Below are 23354 nucleotides of genomic sequence, written 5' to 3' on the forward strand. Positions count from 1 at the left end.
TGAGAGGAGGAAGGGATGCACAGATGGCTTGCGGAGGAGGAAGGGAGGCTGCGGACGGCAACTGTGCATGACTAGCTCCTAGTATAACATACTCCGCATGTAAAAGTGAAATATTTGCTCTTTTAGTGTTGGATTGACAGTTGTGTGCTTAATGTTACATTTACTTATGTAGTGGGGTGGCACTGAATGTACTATATGCGTGCTATTTCACACACTACTTGTCCGAGTTGGGTCACTTGCCTTTTAGTGAGTCTCTTATGCCTTTCTATTTAGATGCACTGGCAGATATGGCTTTGTATTGAGCATTAATGTAATCGCTCTTTAAAGTGCACAGTCTGTATGCGGTTGGTATTCATCGGTCAAAATGATGCAGGTAAACATTGGACCACAGAAAGTTGTAACATAGCATGTGCTAAATATGCGCATTATGCTAGAGGTTGCCCAGTAAGAAAATTCTCAGACTGAGGAGTGAGTAGCAGCACATACCTTTTGCCCTCCGCTGTGCTGCTACTGCTCCTCGCCCTGCCAGGGTTATGAAAATTTTTTATTTTCTTGTGCATGCATCGCACGATGCTCGATGATTTAAGTTGGTAAGTCATTCCTAATTGCAGATTATGTGGTCAAACTTTCTTCAATCCTTTGCTCTCCAAAACATTTTCCCACCGTCCGTTCATTCTGATCCAAAGCTGAATGACTCACAGCTCAAGCAAAAGAGGCTACTTGCTCTTTTAAAGGTGAGGCATAATGTAGTGACAAAGCACGCATGTAAATCAACTGCGATAGATTTTGTCTAGTCGTGCTCGACCACTGGTCGCTGCAGCCATGTTTCATTGTCGGGTATTGCCCGGCACTGGACTGCAAAGAGTTAATGTAGCTTTCTAATAAATTGTTATCACTAATATTGCTTCGTATTTCGGATGAAGCTACAGTACTATATATTTTGAATTTTTGCCATAATCTCTTTTTATTTCGACTGTTCATGGCTGTCATAATTGTTCAAAAAAACATTTGGTGCCTCAAGGTGGGTAACTGAAACAACTATAGAGCTGTTGGTGTAAGCACCCTACAAGCCTTAGTTATGGTATCACTACATGTGGATTACAAATCCTCTGATTCAAAAAATAAATTCAGGGGAAAATAAAGACCTGAAGTGATGACGAAACTGTACGAAATATGAATGTCACTGTAGCCAGCATTTTAACTAGAGGGCTTGCCTCTGTGAAGTTAGCAACTCCTGTCGAAATGTTGCTGTTGAAATGCTCATGTCGAGAGGTGGGCCTCCTGTGGCGTTCTTTGTCCAAGAGCTTTTAACTGCTGGAAGCTGACTGGTTCCGGTTTATGACGGTAAACTATCTCTTCCGCATTCTTTGTATCTCGACCTAATGGTAATAATGTCAATGAGTGTGTAGCTGGACTGATGTGCGAATTAAATTTGTGCCCTTGCTTGCCTTATAGCCCTCGCAACCAGGAAGGTGTTCGTTGCATCTGGGACCAAGGCAGCCAACTGCCTGTCCTCAAGGTGTGTGAGTACCTGCCAACTTTCTGTCACTTTCGTGTAGCAAAGGTTGACAATAATCTAAAAGGCTTCAACGAACAATATTTATGGCACCGGCTTTGTTAAGGGCATTGGAAAGGTCACCATAAAATAACAGCATTCAGTCCTGCTACAGGCAGTCAGTAAATAATTACTCCTTTACCATTTCACGCCTTGTGTACTGGTGCAGGCTGTGCACAAGAGCAAAAAGTGTTGTCTCTGTTTACTAAAGGTTGTGTTTGTGTTCTGTGGTCCAGACAGGTGTCATGACTCTCTGCTTAGAAATGCACTCTCCACACTGTACTTTTGCCTGCGACTGTATGTGTGGCATATTGTATTCCTCTTCGTGGTGCAGGAATGGAACCCGTGGTGTCGCGAGATTCCCTGGGTGACGTTCACGTCGCACCACCTGCGAACCACCTCGATGGGCAGCTCCCACCACGATGTGGGCCTCTTCTCGCGCGCCCTGGCCGAGGCAGTGACGCAGCTGGATGTCCCACAGGCTCCTCCTGCGTCACTGGTGCGCTGCACCCCATGCCGCGTCCTGTATGAGCCCATCGTCGTGTGCAGCTACCTGGGCGTGGCCGCGGCCTTCCACAACACCACCCAGCTGGGCTTTTTCAAGGCGCGCGGAAAGGTCAGCTTCTAAGCTCGGCCCATTTTATCTGCTCGGCCGTTCTCTGCTTTGCCTGCGTGGCCGGCGGAGCAGTGCCATCACATTCGACGGCATGAACGAAGGTGTGGATAATGGCTGCTGAGTGTGTGAATGGAACTTTGTGTGTCAAGCCATCACACCGCATAGGAATCTGAGCATCTGAGTTTGGCCTCCAGTTGAGGGCAGTTTGCCAAACAGCTGTGCAGTGAAAGTGAACTCTGATCACATTCAAGCTGTTGATGGTGAAACAAACTCCATGCTGAGGTTTTCAGAAGGCAAGGAACTCTACAGAAGACAAGGAACAGTTGGTACTACATTAGCAACAGTGTTCTTAAAGAACAAACAATGACAGGACAGCAGAACAGGGGCTGATCGACGCTTTGACCATCAGAGTTTCTTGATTCATTACTGCAAATTGAGAAGTTTACAAGAAGTTATCACTACTGGGATATCAAACAACCCACATTAGGATTGTCAAGATTGTAGGAGCAGGTAGACAAAAATTTAGTAGTGATCTCCAGCGATTCTCTCTGACTTGGTGTCTTGACAACTCGAGGATTTCAAGTGCCCTTCGCAAAAGGAATGGGATCAACCAGTGGGGACCATCGGCAAGAGTTTTATGTGTGTGCTGGACTGTGAAAGGGATGATAGTCGTCTTGCAGTCCCTTTGAATTACCCGTCTACATGGGAAGATGTGGAGATTAGGCTTGTGCGAATAGTGAATTTTAGGTTCAAAGCGAAGTCGAAATGAATAGCGATTTCGGTCGAATAATTTCGAATTGGATTCGTATAGTAAATGCCACATGTTATAAAAGAAAATGGGCATACTTGTAACGACGTAACTTGCACACTATATAAATTTTTAAAACTGAAATGAGGCCTGTGCAAATGGCCTTTTTTTTTTGTTCAAAGAAAGGGTAAATAACTTTAAGTAGTAGCTGGATTTCACTTTTGGTAGAATGCAAGTGATAACCTGTAAAATGTGGATCTTTTTAATATTCACTATACTTGGAGCATATAAGCCGATATAACTAGCTCTTAAATGTAAGGGTGATATATTAATTTAATCTTGAATTAAGGACTTTGCAGCAGTGTGCATTTCCAATTAATAGGTGCTTTCATGGCTTGGCACTTTTTTATTGCAGTGAAACCATCTTTACAAGAAGTTACTTGCAGATTAATATACATTCAAATACATGCTTTCACAGTTCAGCACCCCCTCCCCCCCCCCCACTTCAGTGAAACCACTTTTACTGAGGTTACACATGGAAGATACACCTGTTCGTTTACTTACCATAATACTTTTAAGTTTTTAATAAATTAAATTTAATTTGAAGCAAGTTTGAACACTGAGCTTTATTCGAATATTTCAAGCATTTAAATATTCACACAAGGCTAGTTTGAATACATCCATGTTAAAATCTAAACAGACTGAAGCATATAGATATGTGGAACTTGCTGTGGAATCTGTACGTATCAAGCGTGGTCTAATTGAGGCTAAAGTGGTAGCAATGATTCGATGATGGAAGTTTAGGTGAAAATTTTGTGTGATGGAAATGACTAAAACTGCTCTGCCCACGTCGGCCCGAGTGATTACCTTCAGGTTGTGTTTCTTTTTATTATTGAAAAAGCGGGAACTGCCGTGTACCGTGCACGTGTTATCATTTGCGAAGCCACTTCTCATTTCTCTGATTTCTGAGTTCTCTGATTGACGGTTGAGTGAACCTAATTCGGCTAATGAAAAGTAGCTTGTGTCGTTACAGGCAGGGTTGTGTGAATTGATGCTATGCCAGAGGACTGTGGTACTGTATTTTTGCGCGTATAACCCGCCCCTGCATAAAATTTGCACCGTCACTTTCAGCTCACTGAGAAAGAAAAAAAAAATCCTCGCGTATTGCCCGCACATTTGATATACAGGAAAGGCTGTACAAAAGCTACTGCTCAAGCAAGATAGCACATATGTGGACAGAAAAAGCTTTATTTAGCAAGCAGAATACGCTGTCTGCAAGGCCAGTCACAATTCACTCACCGTCGCTGCTCTCGCTAGAGCTATCACTTGAGCCGCAGTCCTCACTATTATGCACAAGGCCATCTTCAGTTCCATCCATGTTGTTTGTGATGCAGCATTTCTTGAAACGTTTTCACACCATCTCACCTAGAATGGCCTTCCATGCCTCGACAATCCACTTGCAGAATAGGGCAATATCAGGCCTTCGGACTCGTCCTGTCGGCGTCAAGTCGTAGCAGCCTTCGGCCAGCCACTCGGCGTAATAGCGCTTGACATGCGCTTTTAGAGGCGGCAACAGCGACACATTTAGAGGCGGCAACATCGACGTCATTCCACCGGGTATAACAACTAAGTCGGTGCTGTTGCGTGAAAGGCGGTCCTTCACTTCCTCAGTTGTGTGGCCGCGGAACGAGTCAAGAACGAGCATGGACCTCTTTGCGAGCATCGCACCGGGCCTCTTCTCCCATACCGTCTTGATCCAGTCTACGAACAAGTCACTGTTCATCCACGCGTTCTCGTGTGCGCGCGCCATCACACTGGAAGGCAAATGAACCTTTGGTAGAGTTTTCCTTTTCAAGATGACGTACGGTCGCAGTTGCGTGCCGTCGGTGAGGGCACAAAGCAAGACTGTGATGCGCAGTTTTGTGTTACCGCCGGTCAGCACGCTCATCGAACTGCTGCCCATCTTCTTAATCGTTGTGTCCAACGGCATTTCAAAATAAACAGGAATTTCATCAGCATTGCCGATTTGCGAGAAAATGTAATTGTGCTGCTTTCGCAGGCCAATTACATATCTCTGGTACTTGAGCAGCTTCTCCTTATTAGAAGGCAGCAAGCGTTGACATATTGTAGTCCGCCGTCTGATTGAGAGCCCTTGCCGCTTCATAAAGCGGTGCAGCCATCCGCGGCTCGCACGGAACTCGTCAGGTAGGCCTAGGTCCCTCGAAAGTCGCCGCGCTTCCACTTGGGCTGTCTCGGTCGATATGGCGTGACCCCTGCTTCTCACATCTTCGATGAACATTACTAGCTCCGCCTCCAGCTCAGGGTGGGCACCGGTCTTGGGGCCACGAAATGACCTACGGTCGCAGTGCACGGCTTGTAGGCTCTCTTTCTCCTTTCTCCACAGTCGCACGCAGGACTCGTCCACATCGTGCCGTCTTCCCGCTTCGCGATTTCCGAATTCCTCGGCGACGGCGATGATCTTAAGCTTTTACTGTGTCGTGAAGGCCTGCCACCGTACGCTACTCATGGTAACAGAACAGATCGACTTAGGCTTGGCGAACGGGTCGGGATGTGGAGAACTAGCAGTATCAGCGAGGTAAAGAGCGCTCACACTCGGCGACAACTTGACAGCACTACGCCTTCTAGTACACTGAAACAGCACCCTGGAAACAACAGAACAGAAATGCATGCCTGCAACCGCGTCAAAAAGTAGTACATTAATTTACTGATAATATTTCTATAGGCACTATAATATCTCACTTGCCTTGCTGAAATAAATACTGCTTTATTTATTATGGAACTTACTTTATTTATTGTGGAACTTTCTTAGACAGCACCACCTTTTCGGCAAGCCCTTTCCAAAAGTAAACATGGCGTCCGTGACGTAGGGACATGTGGAGGGTCATTGAGCGGCCGTGAACGTCCAAAAAATATACTCGTGGTGTGACAGTGAGATTTCACACTGAACAATTGAATTGTCTCTCCCCAAATGTTTTTCTAAACGCTTCAATGATGCAAGCAAGCGAAACCAAAATTGGCCGCAAGCTGCCGTGCTACTTGCGGAGCAACACGAATTTGCGGAAACCGCCTCTATAGCTTTCGCTACACTGTTAAAGGGCTTCCCAGCATAACACGCATTGCTGTGAAGCGGCACTATAGAAAAAACCCAGCGTATTATCCGCACCTCCAGTTTGCCACTGAAATTTTTGTGTTTTTGTTGCGGGTTATACGTGCGAAAATGCGGTAATTGAAAAAAAACGTATTTCATTATTTGGCATTTTCATTATGGCATTTTCATTATTTGCCATTTCACATTTCTTTTCAAATGGTTGTAGCCTAGATGGAAATAAAAAGTCAATAGAGTGATGTGTGGTACAATCAAGAATCACTCTAGCATCTTTTTATTGCTATCAATGTCAGATCACGATGGAAACAGGGTGCCGCATTGTTCGCGCTTCTTTCAATCCTATTTGTACATTTCACAGGGCATTGCTCGTTCTGGAGAGGACAAAGGCATTCTTAATTGTCCCTTTCAAGTTTCCTATAGTATGCACACTACTAATTGCTGCTCTTTATTGTTTGCTATCAGTAATGTTCCATGTGCAGGCATCATTATACCTCAATTATTTCATATGAGAAGGCTTGGGAAAGAAAACTGACACAAAGAGATTATGGTATTTTTGTTGTGATAAGTAGCTAATGATTAAATTATCTCGGCTGGCAACCTCGTTTGCTCCAGCATGCAATGGTCAGTTACACGAATCAGTGTTCATAGTGCCCAGTAGCAGGTTTGGCTTCAACAGCACCCAGAAAGGCATGTCCAGAACGGCTTAAAAATGAAGAAAGGTGGCCACATGATCGCACAAAGCAAACGTCCAGTGCGAGCGCATGGGCATCTGTTTAGCACTTTTTGTTATGTGTTTCAACGTTTCAATGTTCTCGCCATAATCATCGTATTTTCGTTCAGGGATGATGTAGACTAGGCTGTGAGTGCAGAGTTTCAGAGAGACTAAATGCAGGTGGCTGGCGTTAGTTTAGTATTACTTTCCAGCAAATTGATGGCGATGTTGTCAAGAAATATATTTTACGTACGGTTGCGTAGTTCACTTTTGAAACTTGATGCTCTTCAGTATATTTATGATACATATTTTCTTGACAATGTGCGCGTCCAGGCAAATTGATCACGCAAGTTATGTGGGCTTCAAAATTTTTCATCAGTTCTCCCTTAGGTCACTGACTTATCATGATAGTGGACAGGCACTTCTGCTATGTGTTGCAATGTTGAAAAAGTTTCATGCTCTGAGGCAGTGTAAAGAGCGTCTGCCACATTCTGCCGTGCAGTGGAGCAATGTTGCCGATGACCAATGTTTAATGAGAAGACTGCTGATAGCGTGGTTGGTGTCATTGCCCACTGTCTTGGGTATGTCATGTATGTATAGAAATAGTGTTTCTGTGGGCTTGGTGATTTCCCTCAAAATACATTCAGGATGATGGTGTAGTCACCATAACGTTGTTAATGTGCTTTTCAGCCACTGTCAGCCTAATGACGAGGCTAGCTGCATTTAAGTGTCAGTACACGAGAATAATCTCTCTGCGAGAAGCCATCAATGTTGTGGCAATCTTACTATGTATAGTAGTACTCTAGTCAAAATTTATTTTGTTTCATGCCTGGTAAAACGTTCTTGTGAGCATCTTTCAAAGCAATTTTTTCAAATGTATGTGTACAATGGAAGTCATGATACACTTATCTTTTTTTTTTTTTCCAGCCTCATTGTGGAACCTAATATTTTAGAGACATGTTGTGGTTGAGCATGCCTTGTGTTAAAGTTTTCTTTTCCATTTATGGACAAATGCCTTTAGTGTTAGAAGCGTTTACTTGTTCACAGTTACCATAGCCTGCAAGATCTTGTCATTGTATTCATAGTGCACTTACCTATTTGTAGTTGTCACTCATTATCTAGTCATCTTCCTAAAGCTGTTTGCCTGTGAAACTCGCGTCACAGAAAAAGTATGGCATTTTCACAGTTCACACTATGTTACTGGGCTCGTTTTGTCGTTGCCCTGCTTCCCATATTCAGATTAAGGAGGTTGAGAGATTCTATCCGAGCTAAGCGTGTACGACTTATGGGAGTGCATGGCTCATCAAGTGAAGATCAATTTGTCCCCTATGAATGTGTCTCGTGTCACCTGTGCATTTGCTGTGATTATTGCCGGAAGGTCTGGATGGTGCATGCCTGCCTCAACTATGTCGATGAAAGAACCTTGCATTGCCTTCCAATGGGACTGTTGGTTTTGGTACTGCCGTCGTCTCGAGGCATGCGGCTTGCGTTTTGCTTATGCCGCCGGTATTGAAATGATGTATTGTCGATGCTTTCCTGTGTTTGAGGGTTTGATGTTTCCTATCTTGCAAACTGTAATCGTTCTTTAAATGTTCGTGATACAGTTTACTCTTGACATTCATGCTGTGGTAATGCTCGACCTTCCGCGCAGTATTATGATGCATTTTAGGTGGGTCAGAAATGAGCACTCTTATAAAATATGAGTGCCATATTTAGGCCACAGGCGGGAAGTCTCACTGTTCACTGCAGTAGAATCTTTTTAAATAGGACTTCTTGGAGAGCAAGAGTATACGTGACCGGAGTTCTGTTCACTAAGGAAGGTTTGTAAAGGTTCCTCGCATGCAATCTGCCATGCAGTGATAAAAATTGCTTTATGTGTTAAAGGGACACTAAAGACAACTATTAAGTTGACATTGATTGGTAAAATAGCGGTCCAGAATCCTCGCAGTGTTACTTTTGTGCCAAGGAAAGGCCTATTTTGAAATAAAATCATGTTTTATTGGTCCGCATCGAGTTGGCCCACTTCAAATTACCAGTCTCAAGAAGCGGACTGGCCGGACCTACTCATGTCACTGTTGCCGTGCACAACGTTGCCCGGCTTTACTGCATTAGTTGTAGCAGACGAAAAGCAGCGGGAGCCAGAGCAGCAATATTGGCCATTGATCGATTTCTCGTCATTAACTTCAAGATTGCAGACATTCTTTAGTTCAAGTACGCCCCGCTAGATGGCATCACCGGTCCTGTGCCATCACGCGAAAATTGATTTTTTGAACCACTCGCACAATTTCCCGGAGTAAAGTCCGGCGTTTTTTTTACATGAATCTAAAATAAACGAACAAGCACCATTTTATTAAATCAATTGTTGCGCGTAAGGTTTTTTATTTAATGCAACTGTATCAATTACTAATGATTAATTGTAGGCGTCTGATGTCATCGGAATAATTTTGAAAATGTCCTACTGTGGCGCATGTGTTCTTTTGCATTTATCTTAATTTCTCGGTAAATAGGGCACTGTTGGTGATAATATTGTCGTTTTAGATGTTGTCATACATTGAGATTTCACACTGACGTAAATTGTTATTTGACTTTAGTGTCCCTTTAAACATAAAAAATGGAAATGTATCGGCTAGTTCATCCCATGGTATGGGAATAGTCGGTGGTTATCACAAAGACCGGGCATTTCTAGTTTTTGTTTTTAGGTAAATGCCAATGACAGAAAACAAGTGTTTCTGCTCCAGCCAGTGTCCTAATGATATGCAGTTTGGCAGGGAGTGCCTTGTCTTCATTTGTAGAGGGAGTCATGAGCCATCTTGCCAAGTAATTATGGAATGACCTCCGTATTAGAGTTTAGTATGGCCTGATCAGTTGATTAAGGCAAAATATTTTCAGATATGTCAGAAACCTGCAAAGTTGCAGGGGTTTGTCATGCACTTCAAATGCTTTCTTTTTTATCTTGCCTCGACGAGCATGTTGGATGGGAAGCAGGAAAGAATGTCAGCCAGGGTGGATCAGTGGTTGCAGTGCTAGGCTGCTGACCTGAAGGTTACAGGTTTGATCCTGTCCACAGTGGTCACATTTTGATGGAAACAAAATGGTAGAGGCCCATGCACTGTGTGATGTCAGTGCATGTTAAATCACAGCCGATTGCTTAAATTTTCCAGTGCCCTGCACTATGCCATTCCTCATCATTGTATTGGAGTTCTGGGCCCCAGAAACTATTATATGAGACACTTAAAAAAAAAAACATAGTTTTTTTCGTATTAATAAAGTCCAAAGTCCCGAAAACACCACTCTTACCACAAGTCGACGGTTAATGGAGACGCCACCTTGATTTTCCCGCAAAACGTTGTGACATCATAAATTTTCATAAAGTCTGCTTTGTCTTATGTAGTTCCTGATTGGTGAAAAGGAGATACATAGCCATCTGTGGGGGCCATAGACCTAACATATGAATTTTCAGAAAATCTCATCGAGACAATGTCGCGAGATTACGAAAAACACATTTCGAAATCGGAGACATTATGGGCAGAGAGTTCGGCGCAAAATTTAAAAGTGATACTTCAACCTCAACTCTCTTCTCTAATAATGATTTTATGTTGGAGAAACTTACGACACTAGTGTTCGCTGAATACAGTTTATCAATCTAAACGATGTGATCGTTTAGCTTCAGTATCTCTTTAGGCGAGATGGGATGGCATACAGCAAACAAGTGTTGTCATTGTGTATCATGACTTTGAGCATGTGTGGTAAAACGCAGTCGCTCTCCCCTGTTGTGATTCCTGTTTGCGCTTGCGAGGCTATCGTTTAATATGAGCAGAGCGAAGAGAGCGGTGTTGGCATGTGGCAACTCCCAGTGGGAAAAAGTGCATTGGATCCAAGCGCCACGCTTGATTTATGTCGGCGGCTAGTTCGCAGCACCTTACCAGCTGTTCGATATCAAGCAGCGGGCGCCGGCAGCTAAGAAGTGAGTAAGGACGGGCCTCTGCGTGACGAGTGGGCATCTAAGAAAATGGCAACTTCGTGTTTCGCTAGCAAGCTCTTTTTGCTGGGTACACTCAAACCTCGATATAACAAAGTTGAATATTACATGAAAATAAGCTTGTTATATCCGAAAATTTGTTATAAAGGTATATTCCTTATAAAGGTACTATATCTATTGAGAGACTATTTTTCATTTGCTTTACTATAACGAATATTTCATTATATCTAGGTTCGTTATAATGAGGTTTGAGTGTACGACTGCAAGGTTTGGCCGAGTTGTTTATAGCAATGTCTGCTATTCACAAGATGTGTTTGGTCACCAAGCCCGAGGGATGGTTCATGGCCCTTTGAAATATTGCATCTAGATAAAAGAGAGGTGTCGCAAGACTGGACTTAACTGGTCCCTCTTTTGGGGAAAAGCATGTTAGAGCTTGCCTCTGTTGTTCAATTTACAAAGACTCGTAAAAAGGTTGTGGTGCAGGAAGGAATGGCAAGACAGCGATGTGTGAATTAAAGAAAGCAGAAGCAATTTTCGGATGTTGTTAACACTTAATCATAAATTTCCTGCTGTGTGCAACCCACTGATTTCGTCTGACACGCTCAGATAAATTTTTAACTACAAATTGGCAGAATTTTCCAAGTTCAAAAAGTGCTGCAGAGAGCTTTGAATGTTTAGGCGGGTGTTGTGGTAGACATTTATTGGGCATCCATTTATAATGTTGTACATAGAAGTCTGGGCCGTATAAAATTTCCCTGCCGTTCATGTCACTGTGGCTTTTAATTAGTGGGAATGAGAGGACTTGAGCTAGTAGCACTAAGCTGGCTGTCATTCCAGTGGATGGGGGACATAGCACATGGTTTGATTGTGCACTGTGACGACTTGGGTGGATGCGTGCTGAAGGTTTTCGTTGCAGTGTTCAACAAGTATGTTTCAAGAGCATCGGTCATCACATGCTTTCTGTATTAGCTCCGTTTTGGAGCTGTAATGAGGGTTGTGTAAAATTTCAGGCCTTTTATATCAGGCTCTTAATTATTGCTGGGTAGCATTTTAGTGGCTGTCGTGTATCGTCGTTATTGGAAGGTTGTGGCATAAGCAGCCTGTGTGATTGTCGCTGTGATACCGCAAATGACCAGTACTTGTGAACTTGGCTGGTTGTTGAAGGTTCATTGTTAAAGCACCCAGCAAAGCATTGACATTTAACGAAGTAGACATCAGATAAGCAGACATGGATAAATGCTAATTTAATTGCAGCTGTCAACTTCATTATTTAATGCACAATGTTTATTGCAGAGCTATTCAAAAGCAACAGGAAAAGTGAAAATATAAACAGTACAATATTGCAGTCTTCACAGATATGAACTGAAATACAAGAAACATAAGGCTTAGCTCTAAGCTTATTTATTTTATCATTGGCTGGCTCATCAGAAGGAATGAGAAATGAAACACTGGCACTGATTTTTTTATATAGGTGGACATACAGTGAAAAAACTAACGACATTACAGGGATTAAGGGACACTACACCATCTAAACTGACATACTGTTTCACTTCAGTGTCTCTTCAAGAGCTCCATATATTGGAAGCTGTGGATTGTGTGAGCAAGAATGTTTCTTGGCTGTGGTTTTATAGCTGTTTCCAATCAGCCATCTGTTCTCTGCGGCTTTGATTACTTTGCAGCATGTGGCAATGTTCGGGCATTCATTCTTTAAAGAGTGGGTTATATATATCAGCCTTCAGCAAACCGCCAATTTTTTCTCTCTCTCAGGCTAACCCCAGCATTTCTGTGGCATCGTGCAGTGTATACAAATTCTTGCACTCTTAACTTTGCATAGCCCTGCTGATTTTATTTTCAATAACTTCTTTTGCAATGTATTCTGGGGCTGCATTTGCAAAGGGCGAAATTATTACCTTTCGAGAGTTGGTGCTGTTGTTGTCCTTGACGTTTGTAAAAGGCTGCTCCTAGAAACTGAGAACTTGATGGTTTCATTGATGCTGCACATGCACATTGTCATGTTCGAATAATGGATGCAGCTGGCCCATAGTAATGAAGATGTTCCTTTCTCGACACCAGATGTCAGGTCACTCCTTTCATCAAAGAACACCAAATATCTTGGTTTAAAAGAGTCTATGAGAATTAATGGTACAATGAGTTACTAGACTAGGCTGATCGGTGTTGTTTAACCTTATTGTAAAGCAGGTTACTTCAAAAAACATGGAGATAAAAAGGTGGAATAGAGTCATTGTAACCTTTTTATTGCTTGTGCTTGCTAGTACATACTTATAAGGGGAAAAGCACGCAAACACAGAGGGCAAGAAGGGAGACAAGCAATGAATGCAACTGACAAATGGACTTAGAAATCATTGTGAATGGAACACTAACGCATATTCGAGGAAAAACGGTGCACTGCTGTATATGACCTAGGGTTCATGAGAAAACTTGGAAACAACTGCGATTTAATCTTACCTGGACTGTTGTCTTTGTTATGGCTTATTAACTCTGCATCAGCCAACCCTGCATATGAAAAGCTGGAAAAGGAGGCACTGTTTCCTGCAATAGCACCGGCTTCACTTATTTCAAACACACAAACATCTTCATAATGCTTGTGGACCACGCAAATATCTTTGTGAGACTTTGGTCCCCATTCCTTGTATTGTGTTTTGCCCCGTAACTGTACCACTCATTGCTGCCACAAGGTTTGTGCGTGTGCTCAGATATGGGTGCTTGTTAAAGAACCCCAGGTGGTCGAAACTTTCGGATCCCTCCACTTTGGCGTCTCTCATAATCATATGGTGGTTTTGGGACATTAAACCACACATATCATCATCATCAACAAAGTTTGTGCATGTAAACTCTAAAATGCAGGTCTTTTGCAGCACAGTTAAGATGTGCAGCTACCACCAAAAGGGGGTGCACTGACTGCAGCCAGCTTTTCTTATTAAAGTAGGCTCTGTGAAATAAATCATTTTCCATATCAGCATCGTATATCAGCACCATAATATGCTCTGCAACATTACTTCAATTGTGTTGATTGCTGACAAGCATAGTTTTCATGATATTGTGAGAGCTTAAACCAGCAGAGCTTCATTTCACCCTTGAATGTCCGTCACAAGGTCATATTACTCCTGAGGCGTAACTACGTGTGAGAGGTTGGGCATATCATTTAAAAATCACCGCGTGCAAATGTACCATGAGGGAACTGCAGAAGCTACGACAAATGTGGCTGTTCATCTGTTGTGAGATGATGTACATCTTATTTGCTTACCCTAAAATTTGGAGCAAGCCCCCCTACCGTAACAAGTGCCCCCCCCCCCGTCTCATCTTCGGGAGATGCAAAATATGTGACTGCTCCTCTCCACCCATCACTTTAACTGTTTTTATTCGCCTAACAAGAGCAAACTGAAACAGTGAATCCATGTATATTTAATGAAGCAGTTAATTACAAGCACGGGTGGGCATTCTATTTATTAGGTCTTCCACTGTGATGTTGAATTTTAATGCTCGACTGAGCAGGGCTCTGTCTAAATCAAATCTTAACGAATTATCCTTCACCATGGGGGCAGCGCTTGCTGGAGAAGTTATGGTGTTAATGTTTCCTTTTTTTTTGCAAACACCTATGAGGTATTAAAAATTGAGGACATAGGAAACTATAAATACTGTCATAAATTTGTTCAAATTGCTGTAATTTTTTGTCGTTATTGCTACTTGCCTTATGTGTTTTTAGAAGAATATTATTCTTCAAAGTATAGAATGAAAAGCAAATTAAGCGACATCACAAGAATTTCGGAAACCACGAGCTTATATATTCAACATATCACTTTACTATGCTGTCTATTGCTTTGGTGGTTAATTGAATAAAGTGCCAGATTATAACTGTTATATTCAAGTATGAGCGGCTACATGGTTTTTTCCCCAGCTAAATAGCATGCATAATTGCTGGTGTAATGTTGATCAAGATTCATATGTCAGCTGAAACAGTACATTGCTCCGTTGTATTGTAGCACACATTTCCATTGACATTCCACTATTTCATCAGGACTGGTTAATGTGAAAAAAGATTGCAATATTCCCACTGTCTATGGCACACCAAAGTAATTTAGTTCCTATGTTTGTTCTGATTATGAGCCAAGCTTTATGTATGCTATGCCTATTTTGTTCTTACTAAAGATGCATAGTAATAGAAATGCTGTTGTGTTTTTTCAATTAAACTGTGTGAAGGGTTTTTTTACATTCAACTGTAATTTTGGCAGTGGAATCAATTCAAAGCCATGTTTTTTGTGTTTGAAGATTTGCATGTGGAAGCTATGCAGTCTGACATAATGAACTGTCTTACTTGACTAGTTGCTTACAAAGCTGTAAAAACAATTTGCCTCTAAACCATTTTTGTCAAGCTGCTGTTTGGTCATCTGGCATGCAGAATCTATGAAGTGCCCTTGGTGCAAGGCCAGCAATACACAGCACTACATTATACTTTGTGTGTAATTGTCAATGTGTGCTGCATGTGTCACTTTTGTTTGTTTAATATTCTCAATACACTCAAACCTGGATATAATGGAGTGGACTATAATGAATTATGGGTTATAACGAAATAAGTCACCAATAGCCTTGCCATAGATACAGTGCTACAGATAATTGTTTATAATGGATTGTCTAATGTAACAAAGTATTTTTGTGGCAGATGTATGTTTCTTTCAATCAGGTTTGAGTGTAGTTGCTGAAGTGTTCTTCAAGGAAGTCTGGCCTAATCAAATTTGTGTAGATGTTTCTGCCAAAGTATGTCTGTAGCGGCACATCTGACAGCTTTGTAATAGATCTTTGTAAGGTCGTTTTTTACCTGTTCATTAGTTGATTTCATAGGGGTCTGGTCTTCAGCTTGTTGGTGCAATTTAATTACTGGGTACAGCATGAAAAAAATATGATACGAAAAGAGACATGACAACCATAAAATACCGATGAAGTGCCCCCCCCCTCAACGCAGGGATAATATAGTAATGTTAAGGAGGGGGCTCTTGCTGGGAGCTGCCCTGAAATCAAAGATGGTAGCCGAACGCCCCCTTCTGCAGAAAGTAAATGCAACGCATTGAAACCAAAAAGCTTTATCAGCGGCAATCGTTCTCATTAAATCACTCTCAAAACCATCAAATGATTCTTTGGATTTAGAGCCGAAAACCAAGTCTAGGCATTCGTATTGCTAGTCATCAGGATGCTCGGGTGCCACGGCGCCGATGTCGGGCAGGCAGTCATGCAGCTCGTCATCCCCGAAGCTGTTGAGTGTGTTGTAAATTCCGCACCCCTTAAACGAGCGCACGACTATCTCTGCAGCCACAGCGGCTCAAGCCTCAGACACAAAGTTAAGGGCGTCCTGTCGTGGTGGCTTCCACAGATTGCCTTTCGGTGTTCTCTCATCTTTCCTCGTGAACATCTCCCAAGAACGCTGAAGGTTCGCCTTGAATGGCCTGTTCCAAAAGACGTCAGCTGGCTGCAGTAGGCTTGTGCAGCTCGCAGGCAGATACACAACGTCTCGGTCACGTTCCGCTATTGCGTTTTTCGCTGCCTGAGTCTTGTGGATAGGTGTCTGATTCCGCACAAGTAGCTGCCGCACATCATCGCTGTTAGGCCCCCACACTCTTGCCAGCCACTTCTGCAGTTTGTTTGACGCCGTCCAATTATTTTTCGATGCCGTGACGCGAACAATGGCTAAAAAAAAAAGTCCTGTCAACTAAGGTCGCTGTAGTTGAACACATTTTCCTAATTGTTAATTTCTCTTGTGAAAATGAAAAGAAAAATTCCCAATCCACAAACTTTGTCACTCACCTGGTATACGAAGGCTCATGAACACTTGGGTTGGTATCTTTCCACTTGGTTCCTTAAGAACGATAAAAGCTAGTAGTTTGTGGCCGCTTGTGCATGCTGCCAATGCAACCGCGAAGCCCCTGCGGACGCAGCCAGTATTGCCAATGTGCACGGTGCTCACCCCAACCAGGTTGTTTGTCCTGCTCGCCAGTGAGTCCATTTGGACCATCGTCTGTCTATATTACAAATGTTGGATGGTGTGTAGTCGTGGCGTGCTCGCAGGCTATTAACAGCAGAGCGAAATGCCTTTGCTGCCTCCGAGAAATTTTCCGGCATCTTCTGGCTCTCGTTTGTGGATGGCGCATTGTTGTGCCAAACCGCTGCTTCCCTCTCTAAATATATTGTCTTGACGCAGCAAAATTTTCTAGCTGCAAGCTGTGGGATATTCTGACAGCCTCTTCTGAGAGAAGTCTATTACTAACAGAACGTGCAGTGCTCCTTTTCCGCCCGAGGAACTCGAAAAGAGTGTCGTTTACTTCCTCACTGAACACTGGGCGCTCCGTTGCTCAACTTGCGCCGAAGCTTGGCCATTCTAAAGTTATGTTGCAGTAAGCTCTCAAACTTCTTGTCCCTCTTGCGGACTCTCTTTCTGTCAATACTGAATTGGCGAGCTGTTGCGTGTACATTTCTTCTGGCCTGGCAATGCCATTGAACGACTTCATTTTTTTTTAACTGTGTAAGAATGCATGTCCGAAGTCGCCGGTGTCACGTTCAGAACCTGCAAACGGTAATAATAAAATGGCAAGCGTCGCGCCAATACCAGTGACTGTGGTCAATGTGGTCAGATGACCAATTTTAGGATTGGATTTCGGATTAGGCAAGAGTGTAGTCATTGGCGCGGTTTCGGTTTCAGCAGTTCGCGGTTAGTCGGCAGAGAGTGCCGGGCTGATGTGAGGGGGGGGGGCTTGCTCAATAGAGATCGAAAATAGGAAATCTTAATGGGATATAAGGGGGGCGCTTACACGAGTGGGGGCATTTGATTGGTATTTTACGGTAAGTGCTGATGAATTTGTGGGGTGGGGGGCACTTGCATATCTAGCTCATGGTGTTCATATATCCTTCACAGAAAGCATTTGGCTCTGCACGTCGTCGTATCTGAGTTCTAGTTACTTGACTACGTTATTTTTGTATTTAATGTGAAACTTATCTGATGTACATATGTTCAGTCAAACATTAAAATGAAGCCATATCTGACATGGACAACACATGGTTATGACCAAAAATCTGTTTTAAATGTATATTTGCAACACTGAATTGTTGCCAAGACTCTTCTTCAATAACTTTGGTATAGTTGATAATGCATTTTATGTGAATTTCTTATGTAGAGGTTTCAATGTATCGTATGAATGTAATTCTGTGTCATTGCACCTTTAGATCCTAACATTTCTTTTGTGACTTTAAATCCTTGATGCTTTTCTGGTGTGTGTAGTCTGGTTTCTTGTGTAGCCTGGCCCTTGCTGCCAGTCAGATGAACCAAGCGTTCACAGTCTCAAATTCCACTCAGAAAAATCAAGCAAGAGTCGTCTCAGATCACGGCATCTTTCTGCTATTACAGCCTATCATGTCCATTCCAAATGAGCTTGAGCTAATCATCATTTGAAATCTGTACAGATAGTGCCATTTTGTAATCTCATCTCAAAGCACCCGTAATTTTATCCGTCATCTAAAAGAAAACAAATACTGATAATATATAGCAGGATTTGTTCATTGCAGGATTTGATCAGTTGATTAGATGTGAGCAGGGCAGTCATAGGATTGTTTCTCTTAGGTCGATTTCTGTCAAATGAAAATTTAGTTGGGACATAAAATTAATTCATTCTTTTAAAGTTCTTTTGTTATGTACTCATCTCCTATGCAAACTTGTTTTCTATTGATTATTAGGACGAGTATTAAAACAAAATGCAGCAGTGTAGTTGCATCTGTAATACTAAGTCTGTGACAAAACTTCAGGAGTCAATAATTTTATGTTGAGCACCATGTTTTAATTGTACATCACTTTCAGCTGTCCCACGATATTGCTAATAGCTGAAGGTTAGTTGGATATTTGTTTTATAGAGTCATATTTTGTATTCACTGAGCTCTCAGCAAGCTTCACAGGTGACATAAAGTGCTATTACTGTGATCTATATATATATATATATATATATTGCATCTTCAGAGAAATTTACGCATTTCCAGCATTATATTATGTTCTGTTATATTTTTTAAGGCACACTAACTGAAAGCCACATAGCCGAGATTCTTAATAGCACTCTTGTGAGAGTGATCTTGTCATCACAATATGCAATTTTGAATTTCGTATATGTTGGTGCTGTTGCCTCTTTATGTCGCATGCGTTTGTGCCATCGGCTATTGATGTGAACTTTTAGCTTGTACGAATGCTTTTTAACATTACCCTGTTACCGGAATGCTGAACTGCGTTTACTGGAAACTGGAACATGTGTTGTTCAAAACTTTAGCTCTTCATACATAAAAGTTTGCGTATGTACATAAAGGAATCGTGATGATAACTGCATTTAAACTGTATTTAACATACAGAAGACTGAATCGCTACTGCGGCAAAATCAAAGGAGTTTTTTTGATTGCACACATTATCTTCGTATGCAGGAAAAAAGGGTGATGAAATACAAGGGTACAGCGATGATGGTGACAGCATCTTTGGACACTTTCTGCACATGCAGTCATGAACAACTTTATTAATGCCTAATGTTTTTGAGGTGAAAATGATTTAAAAGGTGACTCATTTGTAATGATGTCGCTACAAGGTTTTCACACCAGATGTAGAATGCACGATGCTTCTGCAAAAACAGTTTTGTGATTGTCTGGTTAATTTTGGCCCTGGTAGATGGCGCTGCCTATCCATCCTGTCGGGGGCTCACACGTTCATCCTTCGATGTTCTAGGCCCCTCTAGCTTTGGTAATCCAGCTGGAACAACGTTATCGTTATAAGCACTCGCACTTCCGCTTACTTTGACTCAGCGGCTCGACTCTCTGCAATGCGGGTAAGCTAGCATGAGTTCCTACGAACGAAAGTGGATTGGTAAGATAGGGCCACAAACGTAGAGCCTACCTGGCGGCTAGTTTATGTTACATAATGGTTTACGTTTCGTAAAGACCCTCGCATGCGCAGTTTCTATTCGTTGTCCGATAACATGGTTACGAAAAGAAGTGTACGTACAAGCTAAAAGGCCCTAAGTGTACGTACAAGCTAAAAAGCCCTAATAACCGTGTCATGGTGCATTCAGACAGTGGGCTCATTATTAATCATTGTGCATCGCAAATGTTTTGTTTCAGATAATTAAGTTTTCAGTAGAAATTTGGGCCATTTCAAATGCTGACCATATCAGTGTATACTTGCATTTTGCTTTGCAGTTTAACATGTGGCACTTGTTTGGAACGGTGGACCGATTTCACAAAAGTGAATGAAGTATAAACTTTTTAAACTACTATTTTTATATGTTGCATTGGCATTGGTCTCCAAAAGATACTCGAACGTGTTTACAATGTCGGATTCAGAATTTTTCCATGTGTCCCACTTTTGTGCTGTTTTTAAAGGTGGCATCTGCTGGTGCTTTATCCAATATCTTGGCCTATGTTGTGTATTTTTGCCTACACACATGGGTTCTTGTCATATCAGTTACTGTTTTTCTTATATTTTATCACTTTAAATTGATGGTACTCTTATGAAGGGCAAGATATTGATGACCATACACTTTTTGAAAGGTATGCTATTCTATTCACAATCATGCGAGACAGGAGCTTCTAGTCATAGAAGGTGCCACAGGGACCACTTGACACTGAATTGCTGAGTAGAGCAATACTTGTCAGGTAATAGTGGCTTTACATATTGTTGGAGGGCTGTTGAGAGGAATAAGTGGATAAGGTGCATTACGTTGGTATGTGACTTGTATAAACCTAGCACCTTTTATGAACCTGTCCCTGAGCAGCACTGTCCTCTGATTCATACATAGCAGGCAATACTATGAAAGCTAAAGTGCATTGGTTACCAAAAATATGTGTATCAAGTGTAACACATGGTACTCAGTTTATGTGACTTAGTTTAACAGTGACTTTACATGCTATTATTATGTAAAGAAATTTGTACTGCTCAGATATTCCTCACTTGATTGTATTATGGAATGATTCATACAGCCAACTAATACATGACCAAATGTCTTGCACGACTTGCATTGTATGCTGGACACGTTCCAGCAATACATGCACTGCATACTGGTATCCCAAAGATGATGAATGACTTGGCATTTGACATTGTATATCAGTTAAGTTTATTCAGATATCTGTGTGACGTGGTACTGTTGGTGTGAAGAGAAAGTTGTGCTTGTCTGTAGGGATTCATATTGAAAGAAGGTAGGGCATGCAGACACATGCAGGAAAAAGAGAGGCGGATTTGGTGCAGTTTTCGTTTTGTCTGTGAATGCATACTTTACGTTCATTTATGGTGATATCCGTAAGAAATGTCATAGATCTGAAAGGCCATGCACTATGTATGGAAAACGTCAATACCTATGAATGGCCGTAGTTGTGGAGCAACTGTAGTGTTCTTTGCTATGTATTTAATAGAGCTCATTTATTGCTGAATGAGTGGGCCTTGGTACTGGTCAGTGGATATATGGTAACTGCCTGAAGGAGCTTCTCTGCAGCAACACTGTGCTCTTGATGTATTTAATGGCCTCATGCCAGAAGTCTGTAGGAGGTGTGGTATCAACACTTTCGCGGTTAATCGCTTTTCCTTCTTTGATTGTTTCTCTTGAACGCACCTGTCAATGTTGTAGTGTAGAGATGAATTTGTTTGCTGTTGTATGTTTGTCTTCCTGCCTTCCATAGTTTCCTCATGCATTCACAGATTACTTGGCTTGCTACGAGAACTCGCTCGTGTTTTAGTGGGGTTTTCTTTTGTGTGCTGTGTTTCTGGCATATGCAGATTCAGGTCAATACCAATGCCTTAATCGCAGTGCCGCGATGGCTGTTCAACTGTGCAACCTTTTATTCCAGTGCCTGCATGGATGAACGCATTTCCCCCGAGTTCCCTGAACAGAGAGCATATCTAATATTATTATCCAAATGATGTTATTTATACCATTGTTTTTTTTTGAAGTGTGGTTACATAAATCTCTAGTTCTTGCCATTATCTATTGTTTTTATTCTGAGAGAAATAAACTTATTTTGAGCGGACCATGTGCTTTCGCTTCATAGTGTACCATTTTTGTGATCGGGCACCCAACTGTACATCTCCTACAAGAAGGTTAGCTGGAGATGCGATGTATAGAACCTTTTTTCCTGTGCTGCTCAGAGGACCAAAGCTTGTGCTCAAGCGCAAGACAGGAAGAAGTCCAGCGTTGGGCTTGCCTGCTTATTTTGATCACACAGAGATACTGCCATTCCCTCAGATTTTCAAGCCGAGGGCTTGTCATTTCTGCAGGTTTCCTTGCTCAGTTTGTTTAGGTGCTTCTAGAAACTACCACAAGTTATCAAATGCGAAGCATTCTTTGGCGAACTACATGTTCTTTCAGCATTTCTGTCTGTCTGTCTGTCCGTCTGTCTGTCTTTCGAGGCGCTTACGTTTGGGTGCTCTCGTGATCACCTTCTTGGCATGAACCAAAATTACCATATGGGATGGCAAGATAGTTTGACGAATACGACACGCTGGTCAAGACATGAGTAATGTCACAACTCTTCGCGTGTTGTCAAACACTTCCGGCTAAGCAGTGGCACACACACAAGGGCGGGTATGTGCTGCTGGTATGTGTCACAGGTGATTGACACTTAGTAGCACCTGAAGAACAATGAGAGCACGCATGGTAATAACGCGTGAGCGTTAAATACCCGACATCGAATCAAAGCATTCTGCGTGGCAATGAAGCTTTCTACCACAGAGCTATGCCAGGTCTCAGAACTACTTTTCAAGTAGACACTAATCTTCGTGAAACGTTAATAGTGGTTGAATTGCTGCCTACCACTTTTATAAACATTACATATGTACACCTTTGATAGAGCCGACACGTTGGGTTGACGTAAATTGTGGTTAGGTGTCATGCGCTGAAGTTGATTTATGTAGCAGTGTCCAGGGTCAGCATCCTCGCAAGCATAAGCACTTCATATCAGCTTCTGTTGTTGCTAATACACATGTTCCAGTTGGAATCGGCGTGCAAGTGCGAACAACTGGTTATATAACACCAGCAACACATATTTAGCGTTATTTCATGTGTTGCTCCATAAAACAAATTGCAACATGGTTACCTTCTCTTCACATGCTTCGCATAACATCAATTCCCAGGTATGTGGGAACTGCACATTTTTTTAGTCTCATAAACATTGCATACGTATTCCTGTGCTTCCTTAAGCTATATTCAAAATGGTTGCTCGGCACTGGAGGAATACGCAAAGGAAAGCTACGTGCTCACGTTACGCGAGAGTTACCCTTGAACGCCAGTATGGTCCACGTTCGGAATGATGTGGAGTGGATACAACTACTGCACGTAACACACGGTCGGTCGGTCTTGTTACGCTTGGCTCAAAGCACAGACGTCAACCTGTGGTAAGATGTATGATTGCCGTACAAAATATCTGGATTTTAATTCTAGCTCGAGCCATGCTTTTAGTTCCTCGCTTCTACCGCGATTTTTCATCCCTCGACAACGCCGCCGCCTACAACAACACATTTTCCGTGACTGGGCCCGTTCGCGCTCTCGTGTTAAGCTTCGATTTCTGAAGTTTGGGCTTATGGAGGCGAAAATGTTGTAGGC

The 23354-nt window shown here is 42.3% G+C and overlaps 1 protein-coding gene and 1 pseudogene across 4 annotated transcripts in view; one reads left to right on the plus strand and one right to left on the minus strand.

The window, feature by feature from the left end:
- Positions 1–21783, plus strand: part of LOC119171479 (tumor protein p63-regulated gene 1-like protein) — a 54791-nt gene extending 33008 nt beyond the window's left edge. For all 4 annotated transcript variants that reach the window (XM_075890284.1, XM_037422283.2, XM_075890283.1 and 1 more), the window contains 2 exons: positions 1456–1519; positions 1890–21783. In XM_075890284.1, coding sequence (XP_075746399.1) covers positions 1456–1519; positions 1890–2183 — 358 coding nt within the window. In that variant the 3' untranslated portion in view covers positions 2184–21783. The remainder of the gene's footprint in view (positions 1–1455; positions 1520–1889) is intronic.
- Positions 16544–17278, minus strand: LOC119171465 (uncharacterized; annotated as a pseudogene).
- Positions 21784–23354: the final 1571 nt, after the last annotated feature.

Source organism: Rhipicephalus microplus, chromosome 3, assembly GCF_043290135.1.
Source record: "Rhipicephalus microplus isolate Deutch F79 chromosome 3, USDA_Rmic, whole genome shotgun sequence".
Classification (NCBI taxonomy): Eukaryota; Metazoa; Arthropoda; class Arachnida; order Ixodida; family Ixodidae; genus Rhipicephalus; species Rhipicephalus microplus.